Source organism: Vanellus vanellus, assembly GCF_965231255.1.
Source record: "Vanellus vanellus genome assembly, chromosome: 6".
NCBI classification, from domain to species: Eukaryota; Metazoa; Chordata; class Aves; order Charadriiformes; family Charadriidae; genus Vanellus; species Vanellus vanellus.
The window spans coordinates 42277359-42301872 of NC_138911.1; the positions used below are offsets into that span (position 1 = coordinate 42277359).

At 42.9% G+C, this 24514-nt stretch overlaps 1 protein-coding gene across 6 annotated transcripts in view; it reads left to right on the forward strand.

Moving 5' to 3' along the window:
* Nucleotides 1-9040: 9040 nt before the first annotated feature.
* The window catches only part of NPAS3 (neuronal PAS domain protein 3), a gene marked incomplete at its 3' end in the record, with an annotated part of 622106 nt that continues 606632 nt past the window's right edge, over nt 9041-24514 (forward strand). For all 6 annotated transcript variants that reach the window (XM_082485382.1, XM_082485383.1, XM_082485384.1 and 3 more), the window contains exon 1: nt 9041-9510. In XM_082485382.1, coding sequence (XP_082341508.1) covers nt 9461-9510 — 50 coding nt within the window. In that variant the 5' untranslated portion in view covers nt 9041-9460. The remainder of the gene's footprint in view (nt 9511-24514) is intronic.

The window sequence follows — 24514 nt, forward strand, 5'->3', positions numbered from 1 at the left end:
GTCAAGGAATTGTGAAGATGGAAAATATTTGAGTGCCTCCTATTTAAGTTTTGATGGTCTTTTTCCTGACTTCATATTCTATTTAGAGGTTTTTCTTCTAAACAGATGAACGGCCAGTTCTTTTTGATTTAAAATTAAACTCCAAATATTTTCTTTAAACTGCACTCATTGCTTTTACAAAGGAATGAAAACAAAATGCAGCACGTGACATCATTTGAAAGAGAAAATCATGTTATCTTACATCGTTCTAGAAAGAAACTGTGTATTTCTAACTGCAGCCCTTCTCTAACGTGCACTGCTGATAAATAGTAAAAAGGAATTCTTTCCTAACTATATATTTCCCTCGCATTATACATATATAAATTCCTTTGGGGGTAACTTCAGCGATATGACTTGAGATCTGAGGTAGCTGATATATGTGAGGTATTAATATGGAAAGTATTTTCATTGCATGTATGTTATAAAGCTCTTGGTATATTAGAGGCAACGCAAGTATAGGTCAGTTAAAGAGTTTCCTTATCCTCGTTCTGCCCCTCCTTTTTTTCCTGCAGGTCCATCTTCTCTTGTTTTCTTCTCCTCCGTTATTTTCATTTCCATTCGCTATTATGCAGGGCGCCTTTTGAGGAGCTCCTTTTGCTTCACACTGACGACACATATTGGTAGCAGCAACAGAAGCAACAGTCAGAGGACACTTGTAGAGATGGCGCGTTGTAAAATAATAAATCTAATATTTAATACTTTGACAGAAGACGTGGACTTTATCTACACTTAATGGGTGGGGAGGCTGATTACTCATTCATAGCTACGCCACTTGTGAATGATGAGGTCACCCCTATCTCAGGAAGATAAATGCCATATCCTGTTATGACATATTCCTTTTATATAAAATTAGTTCAATTTTCTCACTAGTGAGGAATCAGTATAACTAAAAAAAAAAAAAGTCACTTCAAGATAAAGGCATTTTTCTACTGTAATTCATTATATATCCTATTTTCATTTTATTTTATTTCTGTTCTGTTTTGTTCTATCTTATCCTGTTCTACGTATAGTATTTTACTCTCTACCTAAATGATATCTGACTAAAGTGAAGCAAAAATTAGATGATACAATGAAGCTTTGTAGCATTCTCTCTCATACCTGTCACAGGCTCCTTCCAACAGCAGATAATGAAAATTCAAAGTCAAACCATTTAACTTTAAGTAAATGGAAATGAATTTCCAGAGAAGAGATATTTTTTCACCTGTGAAAGAAAGGAACAGTAGTACACTGACAATGCGAATAAAGATATAGTATATAATTGTGATAGAGAGGTATATGTGAAGCATAAATATTAAATGTTACTGTATTACACACTGTCATGTGTTTTTAATTTTTATCTTTACTATGCTTTCGCCTCAGAGAGGAAGGTCTACAGTACATTGTTAGAAGCAGCAATACTCTATTAGAATATTTCTTGGCTTAATCAATACTAAAGCAACTTGCAGAATATCTTACAACAGGATATGGTATTGAGACAAAAACAGTGCCACTTGGACACCAAAACCTGTCAATAATTTGAACAAAATGAGAAAGAAACTAAATCTAAAATACTGGGCTTGATTCTTATCTCTTTTACACTAGCATACTGCACCAAATTAATTTAAATCCATCGTGGTATGTTGTAGCACTGGTGAAATATGTGGCGAACCGGGTCTACGCTTTTTAATATGGCACAGAATATAAGTTTGACAATGGATATTTTCATCGGTGTATAAAATAAGTCTCAGAAAATCTTACTGGATTTTGCCATCGTGGTTAATTTGGGGAAAAAAAGATACGAACAATCAAAATGGACTTTTCTTCAGATATGAGGTAATGTTTTTTTATTTGATATCTCTTAAAGGCTATGAGAAAGAAAATGCTTCTGTATTCTGTAGACATTCACAAACCTACCTTTGAATCCTGCGCGTCTCGCAGCATACAAAACTATTTGTCGGTAGTTCCACTGAGTCAGGGGGACTACTGGCACAGGCCAAGTTATCAAGACTGACTTTTCAGTTACATTAACACTTAAATTAAGGTCTTAATCAATAGCCATAAAAGATCTTACTAAATATCAAGAGAGCCCGGTTCTGCCTACGCGGATGAAAAGCGGTGACTTTCGGGACTAAGCTGAAGCAAGCTTGGCTAAAGGCAGGCTCTCCGTCCGGGCCGTCCCTTTGAAACGTGAAAATCTGCTTAGAGTTGCCACTGTAGAGCAGAGAGTGACAATCAATGGATGGGGACTTCGACATGATTACATCCACTCTACTGCCTGGCCATACATTGACAGACAAAACTACTGTAATGGAGTGATCATTTGGAAAATGGCTACTGCCCACATTTAAATTCCTTTCAGTGTTATTCCATAGCCAATTAGAGTGGTAGCCCAGCCTATATTCATGCCAGTCTTGTACTATATTGTAAGAAAAAGGAAAGGAGCAGCTCAGAAGTCTTTAATTATTCCTCCAGCCATTTATTGACCTGCTCTCTAAAGGCCATATACGGGCCTTCATCTGCATGCAAAATTCCTATTGACATCACTGGGAGGGCCACAGGCAGATGGAGGGTACTTTGTAAACCTTACATTTTAAATATGTTGTAAGAGAAAGGCGCAGAATTCACAGTCCTTTAAAGAAAAAGTGAGCAGCTTTATCTAATACTGCTCTTTAAACATGGAGTTTGAATAACATTTTTCCTAGCGCTAACATCCCCCCTCTTCTCCGCAAGCTAGCTAACCTACACGTTTCTGTAAAGTCTTCATATTTAACACTCAAACAATTGATGTCCCTATAGTATAAACAGGATAGATAATGAATATAAGTGGGATAGAAAATTAATCCTACTTGCGAGGAAAGAGAGTCATAATTCACTTAGGCTTCTCAGCTCTTACGTTATGAGGTCTTCAGCTAACTCATGGGATCCATTCCACATCCCACAGATGCTCATTATGAATTCTTTTTATGTGCAACATGTGGGGACTAACCAGTTTCATATCTCCTGGTATTAGCTGCAATCCAAAGCGTTTTGTATTAAAACAGAATGCAAACACAGATGCTATTTAATACAAAGGATTTGAATGCAGTCTCTGTTTTAACATAAAGTTGGTGTGTCTTAATTTGGTTTGGAACAGCAATGGAAAGAAAAGTCAAGATAAGAGGATATTGTTAGATTAGGAGCCAAGCTACGATTCCAAGAGGCACACAGTTGCATGGGAAAAGGGGAGACCAGCCCAGGTGACAGCTCTGATTTATGGAAGCAAAGGTTACAATGCCTTTGGAGCGATGGGGCAGCCTGGGACATCTGCTCCCTTCAGAGATGCTGCCGTAGCCTTTCCAACACCACGCGTGTTCTGGAGTGCAACCTTGATTCTGTCCCATGCAACTCCTCTTGGTATGAGCCTCGGGTTCCTCAGAACCAGTCAACAGTGCAGCTGCTGGTTGTGTAAGGTGCGCTAACACCGCCTGTTACTTTCTTCTCTAGCTGTCCCCTCTCTAGGCTGGCAAAGAGTCCAGTTCTGCCCCGCATGCCCGACGCTTTTAGCTCCAGCGACCACCAGCTTGGAGCTACAGGTCCGTGGTTTCGGAGTCACCCCAGAAGGTGGGACCCTACTACGGGCGGGGGTCCGTTTTCCTCCCGTCCCCCTGCTGCCCCTGGCTCGGCACGCCGCTCTTCTCCCCTCCTGCCCTCCGGGGCGGGTTCCTCACCCCTCGCCTCCCGCTGCGGCTGTAGGGAGGAGAAGACACGGAGCGCAGCCCCGGGAGCACCCGCCGAGCAGCGCGGCGAGGGGGGCTCCGGTGTCCGTGCCCCCTCCCGCAGCGGCTGCGACCCTCACGCCCGCAGCAAAGCGAGGGAGCCGCCGGAGGGAGGGGGAGAGGGGTGGCTCTATGTGTGTGTGTGTGTGTGTCCCGCCGCCGAACCCCGCTCCCCGCCCAACTTTCCGCGCTTCCCTCCCGGTGTCCGCCCCCGCGCAGCGCCGCGGCCGGGCGGACTCCTCGGCGGGCGGCCCCGGCCGGGGGCAGGAGCAGCGGCACGGCCCCGGCGGGCTGGCGGAGCTCGACCCCGGGACGAGCGCTTGGCGGAGGGAGGCGGAGGAGGGCAAACCCGGGCGGAGCGGCTCGGCGGGGGCGGGGGGGGAGGGCTGCCCGCAGCCCCGAGGTGGCACAAAGGAGCGGCGGCGCTGCGGCCGCGCGTCCCGCAGGGGCGGCGGGGGACGAGCCGAGCCGCCCTCCGAGCCGCCGCCGGTGCGGTGCGTGCCGCAGCCGCAGGGGAGCTTTGCAAGGGGGTTTGGGGGGGTTTGGTTGGTTTGGGGGGGTTTGGTTGGTTTGGGGATTTTTTTGTATTTTTTATTTTATTTTATTTTATTCGCGGCTCTCGGCGGTATAATTGATGTGTTGAAGCAGCAGTAGGGCTCAGTGCGTGCACACACACCACACACCTTACAAGTTTGACTCGCAATAACATTGCTGCACACTAGGAGGGGAGGAGAGTCAGCTCCCTATAATAGGGAACAAACTCTGCCATTGCACAAAAGCGGCGCATTTCCTCGCTGGTGAAAACCGTCCCTTCACAGAAAGAAAGAAAAGCGGGTGGGGGGGGGCGGGGGAGGGGGGGAAGCAAAAGCAAGTTACCAAGAGCGAGAACTTGTGCTGCAACAATCCTCCACTCTTCCTCTTCTCCTCAGGACTCTGGGAGCAGGGATATTCCTCCCCCTCCCCTCCCCCCCTCAACCCCCCCGCACAGTTGGCGCTAGCCCAGACTGTGGTCAGCCGCCTTTATTATTACTTCATTGAGACAGAGAAATCCTCTAAGACTTGCATTTTGGGTGGAGGGTGGGGGGTGGAGGGACGAGAAGGAGGAGGGAGAAAAGGCAACATTTGCTGCTCATCATTTTCACTGCACCGCTAAAGTAATTGCGCCCCCTTCTCTCCTCCCCGTCCCTCCTCAGCTTGGATTTTTCTCTTATATCTACAGCTCCAGTGGTATTAGACATACCTTTTCTTTTTTTTTTTTTTTTTTTTTTTGTAGCTCTGATATTCCCCCCTCCCCACCCACCCCCCCGCGCCAAATCTTCACGCGTTGCATGTTTGCAATTCGGTAAAATCCCCCCCCCCCTTTCCCTTCCTTTACCCCCGGCCCCCCCAAACTCCTCTCAATCTCAGCCCAGCAGCTCACATCAAAGCGCCCTTCCTCACTCACAGTGGCCGCCACTCACTAATGGGATTGCAGCGTGCCTGGCTCTGCTGCTGCAGCCGCCGGAGGGAGAGTCGCTGCTGCTGCACCTCTTCGCCGAGACTCGCCGGGTGCTGAGCCGCGGGGATGATCAGGATCTTCCCGGATTTCAGCGTGCAGGTGACGGCGGCGGCGGCCGGCGGGGCGGCCGGGGGGGTGCCGGCGGCGCCGGGCATGGGGCGAGCCGGCGCCGCGGCCAACGGCAACCCGCAAAACGTCCAGGGCATCACCTCCTACCAACAACGGTGAGCACCGAGTGGGAGAGGGGTGTGCGGCTCTTCCCGAGGCTCCCTCACTTGCTTTTTCTTTGTGCTTTTGTGTTTCTTTGTTTTCCTTTTTTTTTTTTTTTTTAAATCTCTCCTTGCTGTTTGTTGGGGGGGAGCTTGGATGGAGGGGAGGCTTTTTCTTTTTTTTTTTCTTTTTCTTTTTTTTTTTTTTAAATACAGCATCTTTTAAAATGCACTGAGAAGTAAACACAATCTCCTAGTTTTGTCTTGGATGAGCTGGAAAGCAACAATAGGAAAAAAAAAAAAAAAAAAGAAAAAAAAAGTGAGACCCCGGCAGCTTAGCTTGGCTGCTGCAAAGTTTGGGATCCCGTCCGCTCATCCTTTCTAAAGAGGAATTTCTCAATGTCAATGCCTTGTGCAAATCCCAGTGTGTGGCAGCCAGGGGGATAATTGATCATGGTATGCTGATTGATAATTTGCTTTCAACCAAGAAAGAGAACAATTTTCACTTGGGGTTGCACACTTGCAATTCCACATTGTAGTTTAACAATATTATCATGTCACCTGTTACTACAGGGAAATATAGCACGAAACCCTAAGTATACTCAGCACTGTTATTTTTTCATCTTAAATGCATTCTAATGCAAATGCAGGAAATTCACAGAGAGCGCCTTTAGGAAGCAAAGCGTAGAAAGTTGGCAGTAAGTCATAATGAAGTTTAAAGACCTTTCCCATTCCCCCTAACATTTCATCGATATGTGCTGATACTAACACGAAGCTTAATTAATTACCTGACATTTCTTTGTTGTTCTGCGAGGCAAAACCCGAAGTTTGAATCTGTTAGTTTTCTCTATCATAAGCTTATAACGGAAGCCGAATCCTCAAAAAAAAAAAAAAAAAAAGTAGACAACAGATAAATGTAGGCTGAAATCGGAACAAAACATTTACATTTCTCTAAATGCAATAAAAATGGCACTGTCCCAAAGTATCTTGCTTCCCACTATTGCATTAAATTAAATACTGAGAAAAATGCGGTATAATCTCAAATATCCAAACTAAATACCTCTATGGTGTAAAATAAAAAAAAAAAAATTATTGGAAGTTTCAGTGTAATATTTCAAACTTAATTGGTTTAGAAGCCAGATTGAGATAATCGACCATTGCCTGTTTTGTTCAGCAACTTTGAGTTGCTTCCTATAGTTTTGGAAAACACATGATGTATTTTCCATTTGATGCCCATGATAGAAAACGTTTGGTGGTAACTTTTGTAGGTTTTATTAAATGAAAAATTAATAGGAAGCCGATACTTCTGAAATAATCCCTGATGATGCCTAAGCACTTTCTTAGCTGAGAAACATTTGAAACTAAGCACGAGTCTTGTTTTGCTCGAGCAAACACACCGATCTTTCATATATATACATATAAAAAGCTTGAATGTGAGAGATATAAAGAATGGATTAAAGTTTATTTCTTTTCACGGTTTCTGTATGATTTTTGTCACTTATAAAATATTTAAATTACAATGGAAACTGACGGACACTTTAACGAGGAAGTACAGGCAGCAATCACAATAGTTTAGTCTGTGAAGTGGGGAAGTCAAGGGTCAGAAATGTCAGATTGGCTTTTAGACAAATGAAAGAGACCTCTGGAGACTTTAAGTTAAACAGAAATATATAGACAAGGCAGCATGCAATTTTTTAGTGCTTCGCGTTTACTAGTTTGATTCTGTCAGTCTGTAATCAGGAAGAAGTTATAAAAGCGGTACTTCTCTGACAAACTCCTAACACCTCTAATCCAAATAGCGCTTAGCAGATACGCAAGTACTTTGACTAATAGGAATCCAGACCAGCCTGGATGTCTCGCACACTAACCGAACACGGGGAAACATTTTTGCACTTCTTCCAAATTTTGACTATGCATTATCGCCAAAACAGCGTGCTTTACGTCGAACGATTTTTCTCCGTGCTTTCTGGACACGCTTAAAATATAGCAGACACCGACACCTTCTTATGCTACTGCAAAAGCCAAGGTGACACCTGTTAACTTCTTTTTAAATTATTATTTATTTTTTTTTCTTCCCCCTTTTTGGAGGCGAGGAGACAGGTTTGCCGGCAGGGAACGGCATGTGGCACTTTCTAGACACCCCCCACCCCCCAAGTTCTTCATCTCCACCTGCACCCCCGGGAGTGCCGCCGCCCGGGACCCGAGGCCAGGCGGCCGCCGTCCCGCTGCGCACGTGCGCAGCGCCCGCGCGGGGCGGGCGGCGGCTCCGTCCCCGTTCCCGTCCCCCGTCCCCCCTCCGCCTCCTTCCCCCGTCCCCCGGGGGCTGCGCGGGCCGTCCGGGCCGCTCCGCGCAAAGTTCCGCCGGTCCCAGTGCCTCCTGCGAGAAGAAACCCTCCGCCCCCCGCTGCGCGGAGGACGCCCCGCAGCCAAACTTCCAGGTGCTTGGCTAACTTCTTCCCCACCCCCCTCCCCGGCTCGCCCCTGCGGCTCACACGCTCCCCCCCCCCCCCCCCCCCCCCTTCCCGCCCCCCAAACTTTTGGAGTTGTGGCGGACGCTTTTCTCGTGAAGAAATCCCCCCACCCCCCTCCCCGACTTTCGGGGCTTGCTCCTTTCCCCAAGGAAGCCCCGCTGGATTTTCCCTGGGAGCAGGATCAGGCCCGGGAAGCTGTACTTCCAAGGCAGCAGCAGAGCAGCCACAAAGTTACCTTGGAGATGGAAAGCTTTTAGCCAAGGAGTGATTTCTCCTTTAAAAAGCTCTCAGCGCTCGGGTTTTCCCGATGTCCTGGAAGGAACAATTAAGGTAGCGGTTTCTTTTCCCCGCTCCTTTATTTCACGACTAGTTTCATAATCTCCAATAAACCAGCGTGAAGTGCTACAGCCTTTCCCAACAAAGCGGGTCATCACTCCCAGTTAACGTTTCCAGCATTACGCCCTTTATTCCGCCACTACGGAGCGCGTACTCCCAGGACGTGCGTGTACATTCCCGGTGTGTGTGCGTGGGGTCCCCCCCCGCGTCCACGCCGTCCCCACGGGCGGGCGCCGGGGCACCCCCGCGCACGGCCCCGTGGGCCGCGGGGCTTTCGCATCCCCCCGGCCGGCGGCGTCCCCTGGCCGCCTGCCCGCGCACCCGCGGGGGCCCGGTGCGCCGCCGTGGGAGCCCACGGGGGACGGTCTGCGCCCGCAGAGTTGCAGAGAGAGAGTCCCTGCCGCCCTCAGCCCCTCTTCCCTGCTGGAGCCCGGGCTCCAGAGGAGGAAAGTGTGCGAAACTGCAACTGAGTGGCGTTGTTGCGCCGGCAGCGGAGGCTCTGTGTGTGTGTGTGTGTGTGTGTGTCCCCGCCACTGCACGCAGAGTGGGAGCGGAGCTGGGGAAGCAGCTGGAAAATGCCCAGAAATACTTTCACAGCGGTCAAGCCCGGAGATCCCTGACTCCCCTCCTTCCCTCCCCCGCCCCCGCCCCGCTAGCCCCATGGCCTGGCACCCCGCGTAGCCCGGCCCGCGGGCGCGGGGGTGTGAGTGTGTGTGTGTGTGTGCGCGCGTGTGTGTGTGTGTGCCGCACCTGCCGGGCGATGCCAGCGGCCGGGCTGCCCGCCGGGGCTGCGCCGCGGCTCGTTCTCCCCGCCGCCGCCGCCGCCGCCGCCGCCGGCCGCCGCCGCTGCCTGCGCTGGGCATGTCTCTGGGGCCGGCGGGGCCCCGGCTCCCTCCGCTCCTCGGCTTATGGACGGCGGCAGCGGCGGCAGCAGCAGCGCTAGCAAGCAAGCGAGCGAGCCGGCAACCTGCACCAGGACTGCGCGGAGGAGCGGGAGCCCGCGATGCTTTGGCCTCAGTACTTTTCCTTAGCCTGCCGGGCTAACCGGGGCCATCGCTGCCGCCGCTGCTGCTGCTAGACACACACCACACACCAACATCAGGAGGGGGAAAAGTAAGGGAGAGAGGAGGAAAAAAAAAAAAAAAGGCAAAAAAAAAAAAAAATCCCAGGAAGATGGCGCCCACCAAGCCAAGCTTTCAGCAGGATCCTTCCAGGCGAGAACGGTAACACTTTCTCTTTATTGAACCTGCAGCAGCAGCAGCCGCAGCAGCGCCGGGCCGGGCCGGGCCGGGCCGCCGCCGCCGCCGGGGGCCGGGGCTGGCTCTGCCATGCCGGGGTGGGGGGACCTGCCGCCGGCACCCGCTGCTCGCACCGCCGGGCACCGGGAGTTCCTCCGAGTGCGTACCGCCAGGCGCACGCACACACACACACACACACATACACACACACGCACACACACACACACACACAGGGCGAGCCGCGCAGCAGCAGCCCCGCTCCGGCAGCGGCTTTACCGGAGCCGGTGCTTGGCGGGGCGCGTTGGCGAGCGGGCGTGTGTGTCTGTGTGTGTGCGCGGAGGCGGGAGACCCCCCACCCACCTCCCCCCCGCCCCCGGCCCGGCGGCCCCCGCCGCTCGGCGAGCCCCGGGGGCGGCGGGGCGCCGCGCCAGGCCCGGCTTGCCGGGCGGAGGGGCCGGCCCCGCCGGTGCGGTTCAAGTGCGGCTAGGCCGGAACGGGGAGCGGGGAGGGAAGGGAGGGGGGGCTGCGCCGCCAGCTGAGCCCGTGGGGCTGCCCGGCCCGGCCCGGACCCCCCGCTCCGCCGGGCGAACGGCGGGTGCCGGCGCCCCCCGGGGTGGGCAGAGCGGAGCCGGTGCGCGGGCGGGCGGTGCGGCGGGGCCCGGGGAGGGAGGAAGGAGGGGGCCGGGAGGCCCCGGGGAGGTGGGAGGCGGGGGGGGAGGGGGGGGATGGCGCTACCCCCCCGTTTCTTCCCGGGCCGCCGCCTGCCCCGTAGACTTTTGTTGGGGGGAGAGTGCTTTGCTATTAATCTGCTCTGCCGGTGACACGAATTGCCCGTAGCGGATTTGTTCTAGTAAAGTGAATCTTTCTAGAAGTGACTGGTAGGAAACAAGAGTACAAGTTCGTGTGATGATGTTACTTTGTGATTCTTACAAAAGTATTCAAAGCTCCATCGCTGCAGTGCCGTGAGATGTGTACCCAGAAGGAGAGCAGCCAGAGGGGTTGGGGTGGGCTTCTCCCCCCCCTCCCCCCCCCGCCCCCCTCCAGTGTTACAAGTGAGCTTGGGGGTAAGGGGGGTGAGGAAGGTTCTTGGTTAGTTGTAAAAATGGAAATTAACGTGTAGACGGCGTTTAAAAGTAGCTGGATCATGTGTTACTGGGTTTGCATTTCACAGCACAAGTAGGTCTGAAAAATATTTAAACAAAAATAAAGTCTGGGGAATCAGGCTCATTTTAGTCTTCGTTTCAAACTCATATTTTTTAGAGTGATCAGCAAGCATTTCTAGTGCAACTTCCAAAGCCCACAGATTTTATCTGTGTAGCTATGCCATTTTTCCTAAGGAAGCAGACTGCCCGGTATCAGAAAACCATACATTTCGTATTCACCACTGAAGTGTTAGTGTGGCTGTGTTAGATGCATTAGTATTAACTGTTGCACTTTGACAAGGCTATATTGATATGTAGCAGAATTTGGAGATACGTGTAATGGGAAAACAGTGCATCCTCAGAAGTCAATGACTTAACTTCCAGATTTTCATCTTCAACTATAAATATTTTTTTTTAAATCTCCATTGCAGTGGCTGGAAAGGCGTTTCTACTGTGTTAATAACGTCTATAGCAGCAGGCTTTCCTCCTGCAGAGTTCTTTGTTGGAAAAACAATTTGTATCAATAAGTCCTGTGTCGTTCTCCCCCCCCCCCCCCAACACACAATTCTGCTGTCTTCTTTCTGAGAATGGTACTATATTAGTGCTAAGTGTATTTGCCAGGATAGCTTCAGTAATCTCTCCAGCAGAAGCATATTTGTGTGCCATTTTGGGAATTTCTCTGAGATAGGAATCTTGAAGATAGAATTAATTTCTAGGGGAAACTTCATAGCCTGTGCATGAGTGCTTTCTTTATCACCTGTCTCCATTTGGCATTCGGAGAAGGTAAATCAAAGTGCGCGATTTGTTATTCTGCTCCACTTGAGAGCTGAACTAAATAACACTTGGTCTGAAATTCTGATTGAAGTTGTAGGAGGATATACTGTATTTAATTTAATGCCCTTTAATAGCATCTTCTTGTTCAGCTCTGATGCTGTCATTTTAAAGGTTGGATCGGAGTAGTTTTTCCCTGTAGGGAGTGGGAGGAGTAATCATTTCAGGGGAAAAAAGTAGTCTAAATTCCTAGAACACTAATAGCCACAAACTTGGCCTAGTGTCCAAGCGGTTGTTTTTTGCCCTTAGGGTTCGCTTTGTTATCACTCTTTACAATGCTCTCAACAGTTTAGGTATAAATATTACATGTAGAAGTTGATGACTTTTTTTTTTTTTTTTTGGTAGCAGAAATAACGGCAATCTGTTTGTTCTTTAAAAAAAAAAAAAAGTTTTGGGGCAGATCGATCGATGCTTCAATAAACAGGCACATTTTATTAAAAGTTATGTAATGTGCTCCTGAAGTCTGGCGTGTAACTGTTTATTTAAGCTGTCTTTGTACACATCCTTTCAGCTGTGTGCGCCAAGCTGTTTGAAATACAGGCGCCTATCAGTTACTTAAGGGGTTTCGCAGTCTCTTCTTAGTTACTGTTTCAGTAAACCAGTTCAGGAGATTGCAAATCCTGGAAGTGAACTTTGTGTACGTCCTTTGTTTAGTCTTCGTTTCCACAATATTTAGGTAGACGGTGTTAGATTTTTTCAAGCAAGAGGTTAGTGATTACATAACAAATGTAAAAAGTAGCAGTCTGATGCAGCCGAGCACTGGAATTGTTTTGAAACTTTTTTTTTCCACCTGCTTAGGCTTTTAAAAGAATGTTTGAAAAGTTACACGCTTACATTTGTTTGATTTTCTTTTAAACTATGAGTTTTAGCAAATTTTACAGTTACAGTAGCAGTTTAGGGTTTTTCAATTGTGTGGATGTATAACCAAGAAAATTAAATAGACAGAAGTGTCATGCATATGATATGCCAGCATTGATTTGTAAAGCATACCGTAATATCAGAGTGCTATTGGTTTAAAATGAAAGAGAAAAAACCCTGTATTTTGGCGTTTCTTTCTAGAGCGTGAGCTTAAACATAGCAGTGATAAATGATGATATGCATTGTCTAACACTTGCTTTTATATAAATAGCTCCAGAAGATTGCTTAAATGATAATCGAAAATATGAAATAGGGTGGCCTTCATATCACAAGGCCAAGGGTCTACAAATGGAAAAACTGAAATAATGAAATATTTCCAAGGCAACAGACTGTCAACAAGAACAGTAATGCATGGGCATATCATAGAGCTACCAGAGAGGATATTAGATCTTATAGCTCTAGAGCCAGGAGTTATAATGACCTTTATTAAATAGAGCCCTCCCACATTACAACAATCTTTCCGATTTCTGATTTATGGATTAGCAGTCATACTACTCTTCATAATTTGAAACATTCTCCCACCATATTTGATTTGCTGCATTTTTCTCCACTGGAATCATGCATTATTTAGAGCTTACATGAGATTATTGATCAACAAAAGTTATATTATATATTTTCAGTAACTAATGGAATTCTGAATAACAAGGTTTTCTCTGCAGCGCTGTTTCTACATTCTTTACAGCGCAACTGTTTTTTTTTCTTACAAGTTATATCCAGTTTGCTTGTTTTGTACCAATTTAACGGCTTTATATTCTAATGTTACATTATTAATAAGTTATGAATAATTAGAGAGTTTTGTTAACAGATTAATACAGCACCCAGAACCATAGGTATCTTTAAGAGAATATATCAGGATATATTGTCAACATCCGTCTCCTTTTATTAGTGTCTCACTTGAATTTCAGAGTCCAATATACTGGCAGTTCCAAATCACATTTGTTTGAAACTTGGCACACAAGTTGCCAGCCCAGATGGGAATTTTACTGCAAGAGTGATGTAAAACAGTTGTTGAAAATTGATGTTCTAGGCATTAGTTTCATCAGCATTCTTCCTAAAAAGTACAACGTTTAAATAAATGTTTGCTTCATAAAACAATCTTGATAACAATACCCTCTTTATTGGAAAATGTATTCCAAGATAAGAATTTTGAGTAACTGATACTAACCATGAAAACTAACTGTTACCATTTTATTGACATTTTGGGATTGATTCTGCTCCATTGAGGTCAGTAAGATGAAGCTGTTTTACAAACGTGGCAGAATTTCTTTTGATATCAATTAAGTAATTGTTTTTTTAGATTTTAAAGTTGAGAGACCATTTCCTGAAATCTCTTCTCATATGAATAAACCTTACATACAGTCAGTCCATCGCATTCATTTTACATTATTGTCACTAGTAGCTCTTGCAGGTGTAAAAGCACGTCGTGTGAGATGAGATTTCAGCGTTAGTCACGTTGTTTCAAAATGAATCAAGCGAACTTCTACTGCAAGATGTCAGCCTGGAAATTTGTTTTTATATTTTAAACATGATATATTTTTAAGGTTAAGGTACATAGCCAAGACTTTGCATTTTCACCCCAGTCATTTGTTTCTTTGGTTGGTTTGTTTGTTTATGCTTAATGTTTGGCCTTTTTTTTTTCTTTAAAGAAGCTGCCAAAGATTTATGGCCATGAGAGGAAATGTTTTGAAAATTCATTTCATAATAACTGCATTTTTTCAGAAGAGGCAATTTCTTTCTATGTAATATTTATAAGGCTACTGCATGTTATCTTTAACATACAAAAGTCCCATTAGTGCGAATGAGGTGCGTGACTTTTTGTTTAATAGGACTTTGCATAATAAGGATAATTTGTAATAATATTGCATTTTGCTGCATAAGAAGATGTGCCATAGTAAGAATATAATGGTCTCTGCCATGTCTTATATGACTAGAGCATTGTTCTGTGACTAGCTCGAGCAGTAGTTTTGCAATACACAAAGTCCTACTCAAATGAATAGGACCGTTGTGCCATTGATTTGAGCAGGACTTTGAGTAGTAAAAAAATTCATTAATTTTGTATGCTATAGTGGTATATTACACAGGACAAAGGAGGCACGGTAAGGGTAGGACAGTATTTGTGTCTGTAACTTGGCAGAACTGGACCCTGTCTTTGGGAGAATATTAAGTTCAAGTTGTATGTTAAACTTTAAAAAAGCCCCAAATAAAATTATGCATATAATTAAAGTATACTACAGAGAATCACAAGCAAGGATAAAAGTATTTTTACCACATCATTCAATAGATGTGCATTTGTTCTCAGTGAGATCGCAATGACAAACTTTAACATGCTCAGTGGGAGGAGGAGTGAACTTTGCATCTGTGTGTTATTATAAAATGTGAAAATCTTGAGATTCTCGAGTGAAAATGGAGCGGGCCTCGAGGAGATTCTGATCTCAGCCTGCTGCAGCCAGATACCGAGAGTTACGCCAGCCCTTACCCGGCGCTCGGCGTGCAGGCGAGAGTCAGGCACGTTAAAGAACAAGTGATATGTAAGTAAGAATTTGAAGTGGATTACTGAAAGCAGGGTTTTAAAGATTTGTTACAGGCCATTTTCCCAGCCTTTCTTATACGTTGCATTTCGGACTTTCACTTTTCCGTCGTTGTATCTTGTCGTTTCTCTGTTCTGGGGAACTTCTCACTGATGTCACGCAATGTCTGAAGAAGACTTTAATGTTAATACTAAGTATTTCTGTAGGTATGTTTCTTCATATAGCTTGGTGTGCTTCGAAAGGTCTGTGAACGTAGTTCTACGCGTTTTACTGATGAGATAGTTATGCACAAAACATTTTTGAGAACTAGCAGAAGTGGCAGAAGATGTCAATGTTAGCACTAGGAATAAAATTCCAGCCCCTGTTTTGACTGTGTATTCAGATTACACTGCCTTCGTTAGAGGGATTTACATTTCTTTTACAGGCAAAACCTCCACGGAAATAAAGTGCTTTCAGAGAATGGCTTGATTGCAATTTAAAATTAGCTGTTAGCTTGATATATAATAGAAGTTCAACACTTACGTTAAATAATTTAAGTGGAAAAGTACTGTTCCATTACCTGGAGGCATGTTAGGTTTACATATGTATATAGGGAACTTACGGGATATAGTCTGAATAATATGTATGTGTGTAATCTACAATAATGTCCGGGGGGCTTGGATTTTCTGAAGAGCCTATTGGATTTAGGCATCCAACACATACTGCATTTCAGTGAAATATGGGCACCTAAAGCCTATAAGCCCCTTTTAAAATACTTGCCTGGGAATTTTGTCTCCAACAGGAATTTAGAACTGGCTTCATTACACATTACATTGTTTCAAACTGAATTTTATTGCGTAATGAATAGTCTTTGAACAGTCATTTTGGATTAAATCCTAAAGGGTTATAGTTTTGCTCGAATTTAGGCACAGAACAGATAGGTTTATATTATGATGGGGGGGGGTGTCTTTTATTTTCTCTTGCCTACGCGTCATGTTTCCAAGTCATGTGCAAATTCACATTTACTCACAGCCTAGGCTTATGCGAGTTAGGTGGCTCAGAATTGTCCTGCCAAAGCTGTAATTCATTTAGTAAAAGTATAACATACTGAATTTTAGAAGAATGCTTGTTAGAAAAGCAGTTTTTTCTTAGAGATGATGGGAGGCAGAATTTGTTACTTTGTGGGAAAAAAATGTAAGTGGGCAGTCCTCACAGGTCAAGGTTGAGGTCAACAGAAAGAACTGAGTGACTGAATCTGTACAGTGCTGGCAGCGGGATTAAACACGGAAAAAAGTCTTAAAGAAGAGAATAGCTGCCAGTGGTACTTATCCTTCAACCTTCACAGCTGCAAAAAAAAAGTAGCTGATTTTATTTGTCTGACTATAGTTAGATGTAGGATTGGCATGTTTGCTTCACCTTTGCATAAATTACTAACAGTATGGACAGGAGGTTCTCAAAAAACCCCTGCATAGTAAAAAAACAAAACTGTTTTCTCTTGGTAAGTAACAAATAGGAGATGAACATAAAAAGAGAAACAAATGCTTTGGGCTAAATTATTTATTCATTCTTTCTGAGTTGCCGTTCAGGTTTATGACAAAACTTGCATTTCTTGTGGAAAATCAAAAGTACAGTAATTTTTTTTTCAACGGCTGAATGAGCTAGATAAATGGTACTCAAGTAGCAGTGTTTGAAGGATCCAAGTAGTTTACTAAAGTATCTTAATTAATTGGATGTTCACTTTAATAGTGAGGTTTCCTGTTTGTAGGCAGTGCTCTGTAACAAGAACATATATTTGATACGTAAACGATATATATGATTTCGCAGAAGGCCCATTTTTATTCAAGATCTATTTTTACTGAACAACTGTTTCGGACTAACAAACAGCAAAATAAATGGAGGTGACAGAAAATCCAGACTTTAGATGAGACGCATGATAGAAAAGATACAGCAGATTCCAGATCTTTCAAACATATATGTTGTTCCTTTTATCAGTCATTCTACTTAGGCTTAAATTTCGAAACTAAGAGGTGCTGTCTTTCCTTTTATTCCTTTGTTAACAGGAAGAAAAATGCTTCTCTACAGAACTGTGATTTGGAAACTGGTATGCCATGCTTTTTGAGGGCAGTCTTTCAATTTTTGGTTTTATATCGCTTCTCAAGACCAGAATAGGAGATTGCAGGATGTAGCCAACACTGCAAATCCCCTCTTCTTCCCCCCAAAATTATTTGACATACTGAATATGCATCTTTAGGAACATCTAGTACTTAGATTTTGGATTTAGGAATCCTTTTGGAGTGATGATTTTTTTTTTTAATTGTTTTTTGATGGTTTTGCGATACTACTGCAAAAAAGTATTTCAGTCCTATTCCTGACTTTTTTTTTTTTTTCCTGTGTCAATTATCATGTATTACAGCGTTTGTTCAGTTGAAATAGGAACAAGCCCCCAAATGATTAAGGGAAAAAGTGTCTTTTAACTGACAGGGAATGGCAGAATATTCCACCTGAAAAGCAAAATTTGAATTCACCTGTATTTATTCTGCTTGGTACTAATTGTGAGGAAAACTTTAAAAGATTTTCCACTGACTCGTATACTGCGAAGTGCAGGCATATGTTGTATGTTAGATAGACACAGTGTATGTATTTGCTTGAAAGGAAATAATGCTAGTTGATTGTCTTCAGCAAGCTATAAATGTCTTACTTTAGATAAAGTTAAATGTAAATACATGCATTGGAATGGTGATTTTTTTTTTTTCCTCTAATGCTGTGAGGGAAAAGTAGGCTCATCCTTTTTTTTGCACATTTTTATTGTTCTGTGTAAATGTAATTTGTTAATCCTGTGAAATTTGTCATAGATAAATTTGCTTGGATTATCTTGTCACCACCGTATCTGCATTCTTTTGTTCATTGCTTATTCATAATTTAACAGTCTGGCAGTGAGCCTTTTTGGGATGCTCACAAAAGATATATGACCTCTACCAGCTGCTACTATAACCTGCAGAATGCACAGCAAGACATTAGAAACGTGAGGATTCCTCTACTGATTAAAGTGCTCTTCATTTAAACAGTCTGTTCATAAGAATCCCAGGAATCTTTGTGGATAGCAGTTTTGATTTTTCTTTTCTCACAAAATTAGTTCTAACATTTTTTTTTTTCCTCCCGAGTGGGAAAACTAACATTGAATCTTAAGATGGTGGTGCTTTGCTTTCAGATGGACTAATGGAAATTAAATCCCTCGTTATATATGCATATGTATACAGAAGTGTGCATGTGCATATACACATTTGCATATATCTCTACCTATCTGTACCTATGCATGTATGTATAGATGCATTTCCTGCAGTTTTACAGTGGGATAAATTAGTGCCCGTGTGTGTTATTTTAAAGCTAACTCTTCTATTAGGATATTTTTCAGCACATGTTATTATCCAGTACTAATTTACAGAAGAGTTGTCCGATTTAACCCTGCTTTAGCCCCATCACCTTACAGATTGTATTGTGTAAATACTCAATATTATACAGTACACGAAAGACACTAAATAGAATGTTACTTGAAGTGTAACAACATTTTAGATTTTCATTATTCTCCCGACTCAGTTTAGCATATAAATTTTTCCCCCTTTTTACATTTTTTTTCTTCTTATCTGCAGATCAGCTTGTGAGTAATGGCTAGTTTTTACCTCCCCTTTGTGCTGGCACATGATTATAGTTCAAAATAATTCATTGCTAATCCATGCAGTATTGGTTCATCTCCATCACCCTGTTTTGTGATTAGAGCCTCAGGCCTGTAAGAACATCCTTCTGCACAGTTTTCTATCCTGATTTTCTTTGACTGCAACCCATATTTTATACAGTTCCGTCATTACTGTTCACCTATCAATCCTTTTGCATTTTTCAAAAATGTATCAATTACAAGAAATTAATATTTTGCTGGGGTTATTTTTCAAGGGTTTATGAAAAAATACTTGTTTTCCACTGCAGCGAGTCTCCAGCAGTGGTGTATATAGGTCCTGGTTCATCTCAGCCGATGATGGAAATCTGACTTGAGTTTCTCATTTTTCCTTAGCAGTCTGAATTTCCTGTGTACTTATTTACATTAGGTGCCTCAAGAAGTCCAGGATCTTAAAAAGAAACACCACGACTTTTTGAAACAGACTATAGTAGAACAGTAATTACAGTCTTGTCATTTTTAACACAACGTTCCAAACAGAGCTGGTGGAAAATAAAGGTGACAGAGGAACTTTTGAAATATATAGGGCCTGATCCTGCTATGATCACTCTGGTTGAAGTCACTGCTTATTGGGGCAGATATGAACCGATATGACGGTAGAGCTGGGCTTATATGATATAATGATACCGTACCTTGATCAGATTTAAATTTAACATTTCCAGATTGTGAAGCAAATCCATCATTTTATTTCACATCAAATAACGCTAGTTTTATGAGAAGGTCACCTAAAAGATTTTTCCAGACTTTGTTTCAGCATTGAGTAGTCCTGTGTTCCTTTTAATAATTACTTTCATCTCATTGTAGCCGTGTGTTTGAAAGTGTAGGTCAATAAGGATGATCGCATTCAGAATTTCATGATCTGTGTAGTGGAACAAATTGAAAGCAAAGCCTGTATCAATCACTGTGAAGGGAGGGTTAATTGTTACTGCTTCTCAAGCCTCTGGACAGATAAACCAGTAATGAAATACTTATTGCTCTGATATGTGAATGGTTAAGGATGAAACAATGGAAACAGAAGCAGTCTTCAAAGATAACCAAAAAAAGGCAAAGAAAAAAGAATAATCTGGACTAAAGTAAGATACTGTATATGCGGTGTATTAACATTTTTAAAGTAATGTTTTTTTCATCTAATATAGCTTTCTAGTAATGATGTAGGACAGCAGAATGGATTAGGTTTCTAAAGTGAATATAAAATATGAATTTAAAAGCTTTTATTATGCAAACAATTTAAAATGGTTTACATGAAGTCTGAACCTTAGGTAAAAGTAACATTTCTAGCATTAAGTGTTTTCTTTTCTTTCCTTTGTTTTTCATTTGTGGTACTGTTAAGTGGTTGGGGTTTTTTTTTCCTTTCTTTAAAAGCACAGCTGTATTTACTAAATCGACTATGTTTTGTTTTCTTGTGAAGTCGTTTTAAAGCATTTTGTCTACAGCCAACCAGGGTTCTAACGGAGTGTTTAAAGATAGAAGCAGCAAAATAAATATGAGTGCAAAAACAAATTATGATATTACAGTAAACATTTAACTATTTCTAGAAAGTGAACTTAACATTTTAAACATCTGTTAGTTACTTATATGTTGAAATATATGCAAAAATATTTAGCCAAATTGAAGTCTTAGGCCCATGACAATCATCTCAACACAGTGGGTAGTTTTGAAAATTAATGAGAATGATAATACTGTAAAGACTGTTCCAGAGTTTGCCCAAATTCATTATCTAAGACTCTTGTTAAGAACATCTCAAAGAATTTTAACCAGGAAAATATATTAATGGTTCAAAAGCATTTTTCAAAACGGTGATTTATAAAAGTATAATGGAATTATATATGCAAGAGCTATAGTCAGAAACACAAATAACACAGGAGCAGCACATTATGAAGGAACATTTTCCAATAGCTAAGGTACTTGGCTTTGATTTTGTCCGTAGGTGTCAAGCTTTCCTTATCAATTTATATTTTGGGACGGAGGAAATGAAAAAGTGAGGGCAACTTACAAAAAAAAATATATTTTTGACTCTTTGTTAGTTACTTAATGAGGCCTATAGATGCTTAAAAGCTAAGCAAAGTAATTAATAATTTTTGAACTGGTGTAAAAGTCTTTTAGACAATTGAAAAGCACTTTTAGGAGGAAGGGTGATGAGACACATCTTTAGATTTCTCTTCAGAATGTTAAGAATTTCCTGTTGCCTGTTTCCTGATGGGATTGACGCAGCTGTGTATCATATGGAATGAAAGAGGAACCGAGTGCCTGACTTTGTTTTAGTCAAGTCCTTTAGTTAAGAAAATGTATGTGTTGATTTTGCCTTTTTTTTAAACAGATCACTGATATGAATGCTGTACACAAAATTATCCAAGTGGGAGCTAATTATAATTAATTTATCTATTTTCTAAGGCACAGAAATTTTTGGAAACTAAAGTATATTAGTTAAGAGTTTTTTTTTTTTTTCTTTCTTCTTTTTCTGTGTGCAATGAAAAAGAAAGGAGAATGCTTGGAAGATTACTATGTCATATTTTCAGAAGTCATTGATATATAGAAGCATGTGTGAGTATGTGTATGTGCATGTGTAACTGTTGGAAAACAAATCAGTTTAAAGAGTTTCTTACTCATTTTGGCTGTTGTGCAATCTGCAGCACATCTACAAAACAGTTTTTATGGGAGATGTCAATGCAAAACAGAGAGGAATGGGTGGATCCAAAATAATTTTTAAACAGTAATTTTGATCTAGACTGTCCCACTTTGTGGACAGATTCTTTGAAGATAATTCAGGATTGGAAACTGTATTAATTAAATTTTTCAGTAATTTCTTTGTATGGTGAGAGACAGCTCAGCAGAAGATGTCTAACCTGGCTAACTGGTCTGGGAATGGGTGAGGAGAAGGGGATGCAGATCCGTAGCGGTGAGTTCACCCTTCCACTTGTAGCCCAGATCCTGGTCTCATAAAGTTGTATAATACTCCGTTCCAGTTGAAATTCATACTACCTCAATCAGTATTATGCTCGGAAGGCTGTATAAGGCAAATTCGGTTGCTGTACCAAAGGCCCTGGACATTGCAATCGCATGAGTAAAGCAGCTTCTTCGCACCATAGTGTAGCCCTATGCTATGAAAGCAGAAGCAAGAACAATCGCGGAGTGCATTGCAGTGACGGGCAGTCGGTAGTGCTAAGGGCATGATAAAAGGCAGAGCAGAGGCATATGCGACCAAGTCGGGTGAGCCCGTTGGGTTGCCTCTGAGGCTGTCTCTCCATGCAAGATACAGACTTCTAAATCATTATGCTTATTGCACTTTAAATCTTAAGGTTGGATTCTCTCAACCTGTCAATCAGCTGTGAAAACAGCTGAACATGCCCTGGTGCTTTTTGCCCTGTGACTTCTTGGCAAATGTCCTCTTTCTGCTGTCCTTGGATACTTTGATCACTTCTTCAGCGCATCCTTCGGAGGATCTTTCTTATTCACTATCCAGCTTTGTGTGGGAGTTCTGCAACGTGTTGTCTCTCAGCCGCCCCCCTTTTTTTCCTCATTCTGCTTTTCATCTTTGCATAATCTTATGTAGAAACACAATTCAAGTATCATCTCTTTGCAGATGATTCATAGGCTCATGGTATTTCTATCTCAATGAAAATGTAGTCTTGCTTCTCTGTCATCTCCTCCTTTATTGCCTAGATTAGACACCCTTAGTCAAAACAGATCTCCTAGAGTTCTTTACAAGCCCTCTCTCTACTTTTTGGGGCAACACTGCTGTATTGTCTGTTAAGATGGGTCCGTAATTTGGCAATCTCACTGATACAGACCTCTCCCTCATAGCTTAGCAATTAAAAAGGCAAGTGGAGTATTTGGTATTAGTAGGAAAGAAATAGAAAAAAAAAAACAAACAGAAAACATGAACATTGATATAATTATGCCGATCCATAAATTCGCGGTGTGTGCAGTCTATATATTGCGTGTACTTTTGTTATCACAGTTTCAAAAAGATACTGTAGTTTGAGAGAAGGGCATGAAGGCTGATGAGTTATATGGAAGGAGTTTTGTCAGAGGAAAAGTTAAATAAAGTAAAATACTTCGTCTTGGAAAAGAGATGACTGAGAGGAATCGGCCATAACATCGTGCAAGGCCTCAAGAAGGCAATCGGGGAACAATTAGTAATTAACTCTAATATTATGAGAACAAGGAAACATCCTGTGTAATTCTCAGGAAACAGTTTTAAAACATTTAACAGCAGGTGGGGTTTTTTGGTTTTGTTGTTTTGGGGGGCTTTTTTCTGTGCTCTTCTTCTGCCCCCCCCCCAACATAACATGCAATTAAATAGTGGAATTCCTTGCCAAAGGGTGTTTTAGAGGTCAAAATATGAAAATGGATCAGGCATTAATCTATTATGTCTCTGATGAGCTATTAAATGTGATAGTGATGATGCAACTCAGCTTCAGGAAGTTTTTATGCAGCTGACTGCTGGATGCTCACATGGGATACCATGGAAAGGAACACTATTTCTGCGCTATATTTGTTTTACTGACCTAGTATAACTGTTCTGTTTTGTTCTTAAGTTCTTTCTGTTGAGACTACATCTAAGTCTTGCAGGCTTTTTCTGCCTAACGTGCCTGCTCTATGTGTTTTCCTGCCTACTCTTCAGTTATATGCTCATCCTCACTGCCATTGAGGATTATTTTTTCTCCACTCATCTCTGTTCAGAGTCCTCTTACAGAGATCATTTTCAGAGTGACAGACTGTCACTCTGACCATGTCTTTTTATAGGCATAATGGTTTTAAACTGAAGGAGGGTAGATTTAGATTAGAGATTAGGAAGAAATTCTTTCCTCTGAGGGTGGTGAGGCACTGGAAAGGCTGCCCAGAGAAGTTGTGGATGCCCCATCCCTGGAGGTGTTCAAGGCCAGGCTGGATGGGGCTTTGAACAACCTGGTCTAGTGGGAGGTGTCCCTGCCCATGGCAGGGGGGTTGGAACTACATGGTCTTCAAGGTCCCTTCCAACTATAACCATTCTGTGGTTCTATATCCCAAGTGGCCTTCCTTCTCTGGTGCATGAAATACTAGTAAATTGCCTTACGTCCAAAACCTTCTTCACCTGTCTGTGTCTTACCGTTTCTATTTGTCAGGGTCTTCCTTCAAGTTATAAGACCAGCCCTGTTGCCCATTTACTGTATTTGCAAACACACATTTGTTTGATACCTTATGCCTGAACTAGTACTCCTTTGTAACCTCACTTTCTGAGATCGTCTCTCTTCCCAAGATGTTCCTTACCTGAAATGCCTACAAAAGCATGACACCATCAAGCTACTTCTAACAAGATATCACTTCTTGTGATGCTAGCTGCTGTTTCCTTATTGCTTCTAAATAGTCTCCTGTCTCTTGTCTGATACTTGCACTGTAAGATTTTGGGGAGTATGGACAGGGGTTTTGTCCTTTGTCATTTGGTTACCTAGTGGATGTGTTAGTACTAGAATTATGCTGCTAATCTGAATATTTTTGTCAATAACAAAATATTTCATGTATTACCAGTCTTTACTTTTCTATGTGTTTAGTTGATCTGGTATAGTGAATGCCTGTAAGAGGAAGTGATGTCTTTTAAGTGGGTTGGTGTGTGAAGAGCTTTTATGAATTTCAGAGGAGATGGGACAAATTAGTGGCTGAGAAATCCACTGAGTGTTACTAAATACATATCTGTCTGAGGAAGTGCCTGCACTGCAAATGACTGGAGACTGTGAGTGCACATCATATATGCTGTCACTGTTTTTATGTTGATCCTTGCAACTGCTTTTGGGGATTATTGGAGATGGGATACGGGAAACACTGGTCTGCCCCAGTATGGCTGTTCCTACATTGTTGTGTAGGATGTTTCTGAAAGTCTCTTTGGT